At 37.7% G+C, this 7,985-nt stretch overlaps 1 protein-coding gene across 1 annotated transcript in view; it reads right to left on the bottom strand.

Moving 5' to 3' along the window:
* The window catches only part of NR1H4 (nuclear receptor subfamily 1 group H member 4), a 52,570-nt gene that overhangs the window by 22,421 nt on the left and 22,164 nt on the right, over positions 1 to 7,985 (bottom strand). Inside the window, exons 2-5 of the mRNA XM_012554790.2 lie at positions 7,465 to 7,617; positions 4,977 to 5,110; positions 3,432 to 3,530; positions 3,001 to 3,100 (exon numbers count right to left, since the gene is read on the bottom strand). Coding sequence (XP_012410244.1) covers positions 3,001 to 3,100; positions 3,432 to 3,530; positions 4,977 to 5,110; positions 7,465 to 7,617 — 486 coding nt within the window. The remainder of the gene's footprint in view (positions 1 to 3,000; positions 3,101 to 3,431; positions 3,531 to 4,976; positions 5,111 to 7,464; positions 7,618 to 7,985) is intronic.

Genomic DNA, 7,985 nt, shown 5'->3' with positions numbered 1-7,985 from the left:
GACACAGTGGCTGGAAAATGGGCTCAAGCATAACAATGATTGTGAGGATGGCACAGGACTGGGCAGTGTTTTGTTCTTTTCTACGTAGGGTCACTATGAGTGGGAACCAACTTACCTCGACAGCACCTAACAACAATAACAACTTTTTGGTTAGCAGTTGTAGCACTTAACCACTGGACCACCAGGGCTTGTAAACCCTACAGGGCAGTTTTATTCTGTTCTATAGGGTTGGTATGAGTCAGAATCGATGGTTCACAACAACACAACATTCTGTAATACAAAGTATTTGTCCTAATCTTCTAAACCACGGGCTTCTAATGTACTAATATTTTTGAAAAACACTGAATCAACTTAAACCTATTGGTTTGGGACAGCATTGATAATGTGGTGGAAAGACTCCTGCGTTCCAGTTTCTGTACTGCCACCTATAATCAGAATGACCGTGGATAAATCTATCTCACTCCACACATACAATTGTTCATTAAGCCCTATTAATTTTTGAATCTCTCTTCATTTTGTTTTCTATTCTCTCTCACACTGCTACTGCTTTATTTCAAGCCTTCTAGCCTGGACTGGTGTAGTAGCATGCCAACTGATCGACCTCAAGTCCCTCCTTATTCAAATATATCTTAAGCAAACCTAACAAAGCCATGTCTCTACAACCTAAATCTGATTATTTCCCTCTCTATCATCTGAGGAAAAATCACCAGAAACTCTTTACCATCCAGGGGGCAAGGATTAAATTCCTTAGTAAGTTCCTTATCAGTCTGGCACAAAACTTACCTCTTGTCCAGACACATTGAAGACATTATGCTCCAAAACCAAACCATTGCTGTCAAGTCAATTTTGACTCATGGTGACCCAATATGTATCAGAGTAGAATTATGCTCCATAGGTTTTTCAATGGCTGTGACCTTTTGGAAGTAGATTGCCAAGCTTTTTTCTGAGGCGCCTCTGAATGCCAGTCACACTGAATTTTCTCTCTATCTCTAATAATCAAATTTTTATTCATGCCTCTTTATACTTGCACAAGTAAGCCTCTCTACTTGGAATGTCCCTTCTTCATGTCACCTTGAAAACTCCATTTTCTTTTAGACACGACTCAAATATGGCCACATTATGGATTAAACTGTATGCCTAAAATATATGTGTTGTAAATCCTAACTTCTATGCCTGTTGTTGGAGCCCTGGTGGCGTAGTGGTTAAGAGCTTGGCTGCGAACCAAAAGGTTGGCAGTTCAAATCTACCAGCTGCTCCTTGGACACCCTGTGGGGCAGTTCTACTCTGTCCTATAGGGTCGCTATGAGTCAGAACCAACTCGATGGCACCTAACAACAATAACAACATGCTTGTCATTAAAATCCCATTTGGGGATGGGTTGTCTTTGTTATGTTAATGAGATAGGATTACCATAGGGTGTGTCTAGAGTCAATCTCTTTTGAGATATAAAAGAGATTAAACAAGCAGAGGAAAGTAGCACAGATGGGGTAAATAGATGCCAAAATACTTGGAGATCTCCAAGGAACCAGGAAGCAAATGCTGAAGAGACAAGGAACTTCCTCCAGAGCTGACAGAGAGAGAAAGCCTTCTCCTAGAGCTGGCACTTTGATTCAAACTTCTAGCCTCCTAAACTGTGAGAAGATAAATTTCTGTTTGTTAAAGTCATCCACCTGTAGTATTTCTGTTATAGCAGCACTAGATACTTAAGACAGAATTCAGTACCAAGAGTGGGGTGCTACTTTAACAGATACCTAAAATGTGGAAGCAGTTTTGGAATTGGGTAATGGATAAAGGCTGGAAGAGTTTTAAGGTGCCTAATAGTAAAAGCCTAGATTGCCTTGAAGAAATTGTTGGTAGAATTGTGGACATCAAAGGCAATTCTGGTGAGAGTTCAGAAGGAAGTGAGGAGAGCTATAGATAAAGTCTTCAAGAATATATATGGTGCCAATAACCGAATGTTGCTAGAAATGTGGACATTAAATGTGTTTCTGGTGAGGCTTTAAAACAAAATGGTGAAAATGTGTTTAGACAGTTGAGGGAGATATTTTTTATGCGGTGGCAAAGAACTTGTTTGAATTATGTTCAAATGTTTGGTGGAAAGTAGAATTTGTAAGTGATGAACTTGAATATTTGGCTGGGGAGATTTCTAACCAAAATCTTAAAGAGGCTGTGTGGTTTCTCCTTGTTGCTTATAGTAAAATGTGAGAGGAAAGAAATGAACTTAAAAATAAACTGTGCAAAATAAAACAGAATTTAAAGATTTGGAAAATTCTGTTGCACAAACTAAGGACACATGTCCTAGAATGTTCACCAAGGATGTGGCTACACAATCTTTTGTTAAAGAGATTAAGCCTGTGACTGAAGGATCTAACTAACTACCACATCAGAAAACCCATCCACTTAGACTGAAGAGGACAGAGAAGGAATGAAAAAGAAAGAACGCTGTCTGCCTCTTGGAATTCTACAGGCAGGAAACAGGCCAAAGGAGCTACATCTGTCGTCCTTGAAGAAAAGAAAAGGACCATTCCTGGAACAGCTTAGAGATCAGAAGGAGTACTGGAAGCAGGGACTTCTCGGTTTCAAAGTGTGGGGCCACCGTGCCCTGGATCTCAAAGGGTGGGGCTACAACCTCCTAGGTTTCAAAGAGTTGGATCTTTGCTAATTCAGTTCCAGAGTGTAGGACTGCCATTAAAGTGTGCCAGGGGGATGGGGTTGCCACCCAAATCTGAAGGGGCAGGGCTGCCATGCCCAAGGGGCAGAAGAATGAGGACTACTCGGGCCAAGAGAGTGAGGTCACCACTCAGATGGACTAGCAGAATGGGGCTGCCCAAAGCTGAGGCAGCAGAGTTGCCATCCCAGTGGCTTGGAAAGTGGAGTTGAAGCCCAGGCTATGGTCGTTAGATACATTAATTTAAACTATGTGAGGTGATTCCTATTTTACAGTGAAGGTCACAATAATATTGTACAGTGTAGTAAGGAAATAACTATATGTTGACATACCTGGCAGCCTTTTTGTGAATTCAACAAGAGTCTGTACATGAGTAGTAGCCATTTCAGTTAAAATGAGAAAATTTTCTTCTGCACTGAACTCTTCTTTTAACTAAATTTCAAGAAAAAACAAATGATTAATAAGTAATAAGAAAAAGACAAATAATATAAAATCATTAGACTAAAGAAGAACAAGATTACAAAATCTTTTCATAAAATGTAAAGACCCAGCTCATATTTCTCAGATCCTTGGAGAGCAACTATTATTACCAAGATAGATGTGAGACATACTCTTTAATTGTTTAATGTTGCCAAAAGTTTAAATGTATAACTTTAATTCTCATCACTAATCATTTCAAAGTAAGATATTCATATATAAGTTACACCTCCAAGGTTGTAAAATGTTAACTTTAAACCCGTGGCTTTTCAGATATTGTACATACAATTTTATTTGCTATTTCTGGAGGCATCCTCTGTTTGCTATATGAATCCATAATATAATGTAGAAGATTCTGTTGGTCTAGGGTGAGTTCAGTTTTCTCCTACACTGGCAAGAAAATAAAAGATGTTAGGGTTAGGGTGATAATAAGACATCCTTCCTATACACGCATTCATCTGAAGCGAACTAGTTGTAGACATTCATGAAAAAAATCCCTAAATATGGCTGGAAATGTGGGCTCTGGTGCTTTCTCTATGTCCTTAGGCAAGCCATATCACGTTTAGTGATTCATTTTCCAGTTTGTAAATGGAGATAAAGTGTTTCTTTCATGTACTTCTTAGGAATAACTATTGGTTTGTATATGAAATATATTAAGCCCATTCATAAAGAAGTTCAGTGAAAGTTCAAGATTTAATCACTACTAAGGAAATGTTCCCACAGAAAAAGTAGAGAATTTGTCTAAGGGCATTCATGGAGAGCAGGGGTCAACAAACTACAGACCATGGGCAAAATCTACCTGTTTTGGGGGGACACAGCCACACTCATTTGTTCACATATTGTCTATTCTGCTTTCACACTATAATGGCAGAGTAGAGTAGTGTTAATGGAGACCACGTGGTGCAAAGTCTAAAATATCTGGCCTTTTATAGAACATTTTGCTGACCCCTAGAGGGTCATCAGTCTGGACAATTAAGACCCCAAACATCACTTTCTCCCTTAATAATACCTTTTAAAGAGTGTGAATAATTTTGTCAACTCTCTGCTTCCTTCTACCAAAGTGCTATTGTTGAAGCACTATAGCAAAATAGTATTTTATATATAATTATTTTTTTCTGAAATAAATACAAAATGATATATTTGAAAAACTAAAAGTGGATAAACTTTTCTGGGTCATTAGTACAATAAATATCAAGAAGAGAGTGACTTGAACCTTTATGACTTATTGGTTTTTCAGCTAACAACAAATTAAAGTTCCTCTAAATGTCCTGTGCTTATCACAGTGTGTCATCCTGTACACAGTTTCTCGGCAATATTATTTTGTCCCAGGTTTCTCAAGGAATTTCTTGAGTAATTTGCAGCCTGAGTGGGAATGGCTTTTCTTTATTGGTCCACAGATGTGTATTCACCCCGTTTTACCCACTGAGGTGGACTAACCTAGAAGTTTCTATTTGGTCCACGTCCTTCCCAGTTTGAGCCTCCTTTCTCAAAGACAGGAGAAAAATGGTCATCAAAAGTCAGTTTGAAAAATCCATTTTATATGCTAAACCATTCCAACTGGCACCTTCTGGGTAGTCAGAGTGGAACTGAGTCAGGGAGAAGGAGAGTTTGCACTTTTTGCTTCATATACTGCTATTATTTGAATTCCAAGCATATATTCCAAAGCATATATTATTCTCTTGGTTGTAAAGAAAAGAAGAAATCCATTTAACGTACAATTGAAGCAGAAATTTTGCCTGTGGCTGTAATTCACAAGCCTCCCAGCTAGATCCCTATACACCTAGAGGTTTAGCTCCCCTTGGCTTCCACAGACACTGCTGCGTGTTATTACCCTGCACGACTTAGTTGTAGAGGTCACTTGTCTCAAGTCCCGTCCTTCGCTGTCTTCATTAACGGGCTGATCTGCATGCTGTTTCACATTTTTTCTCAGTCGTTTAGATTTACACTGAATTTCAGTTAACAAGCCTGAAAAAATAAACATAGAGATTTCACCAACCACCGGAAGTCCAGCTGAGCTGTGGTCACGAGGCCCTTGATGTCTAGTGGGCTCAGAAGACCTCATATACAATTTAGCATAGAGCTAACACTAGTCCTTCTGATGTTTCCAAAAGAGAAGGCCGAAGTTTAAACCTTGACATCTCCTACTGACAAACTCTGTCACCTTAAACAATAAATTTGTCCTCTGTGAGTCTGTTTCTTCATTTGTAAAATGGAAATAATGGAACAATTTCACAGGATTTTGCGTAGATTAAATGTAATCAGATCATTTTTTTTAAAAGGGCTTTATGTAAAGGCTTTGTAACAGCAAAGCATTGTACAAATGCAAGGTATTCAGTCAATAAAATGATGAGTCAATATAGTCTACCTTTTCCAACTTTATATAGCAGAGGAAAATGAAACCAACTGTCCTGAATTCAAATGTGAGATAAAAGGGACTTAGGTATTATTGCACACCCACTATGTGCGAGGCATGTACTGCATTTGAACAAATACAAAGAAAAATTTAAAAGCAGGCATAGTGATTTGCATTCAAGAGCCTCCTTCAGGTACTAAAAAAGAAAAATTCATGAGAAATACTTGAAGCATTCTATCTTCATTATTAAAATAATAGAGCCCCAAGATGTTAGAATTTGACTTGCAAGGGAACTTTAGAGATCCTGAGGTCCAATTCTTTCTTTTATAGACAAGAAATCTGTGGTCCAGGCTGGTCAGGCACTTGCTTACCGTCACACAGCTAGTGGGGGGCAGAACTGGGGCAGATGACCGGTGTTTCAAAGCATGAGGTAAATATTATTTTTATCCATGTTTACGCAACTGTGCAATAAGAACTATATTTAATTTCACATTAAACACACATAAATAAACTTGTTGAGTTAAACAAATGTCAACGTCCTTAAGGGAACATTTAAAAATCCTGGTAGCTTTCAGAACTGTCCAAATAATTGAAAATATAATTAAAGATGAAAATACCCAAGCTGAATTTGAAAATTTCTTTTGACCGATTACACAATATCATCATTGATTTGCACTTAAACAGAGCTATAAAAAATACTGTAGAATAACCGGCCCTATCTCCAGTTAGTTAACTTCCATATTCTCCTCTCAATGGTAATGAAACAAAGTTCCAGTAACTTCTTAGTGCAGGAAACTTATTTTATAGAATCATATGAAAGCTCTGCATCTGTTGCCTGATGAATTTGGGTTTATAAATAATATTATAGATGCTTATAGGGAAAGTCATGAAAAATGCCCTTGGTGGTTCAGCTGGAACAAGTACATGAGCAATGTGATGATGAGCAACATGAACCACTTAATATCAAAGGAAGTGTTTCCATTGCAAGATTGGATTCCAGCAGGAGCCCTCATTGCCAGTCTCTTGTTTAATATGTGCTAAAATGAGATTGTGATCAACCACTATAAAAGTTTCATCCACCTGGAGCTGGATTATTTACACTGACCTGTTTTTTCTCCCCCTGCCTGATCATTTCTCTGGGTCCAGCCCAGTAGCCTTTACAGTTTAGGAACAATAGAACTGGAGTCACTTTCCAAAGGAAGGCTTTTATTTCATGTGGCATTCCCTCCCTGAATGTTATCATCCCCTTGGTGACATTTGTTTGTCTATTTGGGTTTTGAAGAGGAATGGGACATATCTCAGAATCTTAGCGGTCTGTAAAATTTGCAGAATGAAAAATTAATTACGTTATATACTAGCATCCATTCCAAATTTGGATGGAGATTACAGCTCCTCACAAAGCCAGCAGTTAATACAGTGTCTCTTTATCAGATTGAAGGGCCAAATTATATTAAAACTCAGGGTAGTTAATTTCCTGTGTAAACCTATACAAATTGGTTCAAAGCTGCACTAAGAGAAGGCAGATTCTTAATAAAATGGCTTGGTTTAAAACTCTATTTAGACAATTCAGAGGCAGTTATACTTTATAAAGCATTCTTCATGTTTTTCCACAACTGTGCATTCTTATGTTAATTAAGCAATAAATAAGAAGAAGTATATTAAAATTAAATTTGGAGGAAACTTTTAGACTGTCATTCTTTGTTGCTTATTAAAGCCTGTGACTTTGGCGGTATGTAACTCATCACAACAATGAACAACAAAGACTGGCCATTTCTTTCTGGTGAAAAAAATCCTCTTTAGCTGACAGTTGGGACAATTTCAGGGGTTCATTACCCTTTTCAGGACACTTAGATAGCTTAGTAAATCCCTTCTTTAATATGTGAAGTATTATTCTAGTGATATGAATTACCTGCCATCCACCTCCTTAAAAGCTTTTTAGTGGAATTTAATTGCTCGCTGCGAATACCTGTATACATACATTCAGCCAACATTCCCATTTCTTTGCATTTCCTTAGTCGACACTCTTGACACTTCCTTCGCATGTACATGTCCATCACACAGTTGCCCCCATTTTTACACTTGTACACAGCGTTTTTGGTAATGCTTCTTCTGAAGAAACCTGTGCGAGAAACACCAAAATGTGTAAAAAGGCTCCTAACAACTTCAACTTGGAAAAGCACATTGGAATTGAGAATTATCAGGGTGTTTTCCCATGAATCCTTGGAGAACATCCAGGTACTAAATGCTCAGGTACTAAAAACCCTTGAGCATATTGGTGACAAAGGGTACTTTCAATTACACTGCCCTGTCCAGAAAGCTGTCATTTTTTAATTTCTCTCTCAATAAATAAAGACAAATTTGCATTACAGCCTCTCTTAGGAAAAGCCTGTTTTTTTTCATGTTATATATTCAATCAATATTTTTAATTTTTTATTGTTGTAAAAAATATAGATAACCCAACATTTGCCAATTCAACATTTTTCTTGT

This window comes from Trichechus manatus, unplaced genomic scaffold (assembly GCF_000243295.1).
Source record: "Trichechus manatus latirostris isolate Lorelei unplaced genomic scaffold, TriManLat1.0 scaffold00027, whole genome shotgun sequence".
NCBI classification, from domain to species: Eukaryota; Metazoa; Chordata; class Mammalia; order Sirenia; family Trichechidae; genus Trichechus; species Trichechus manatus.
The sequence above is the reverse complement of the archived record's forward strand: the minus strand, read 5'-3'. Positions and strand labels throughout refer to the sequence as shown.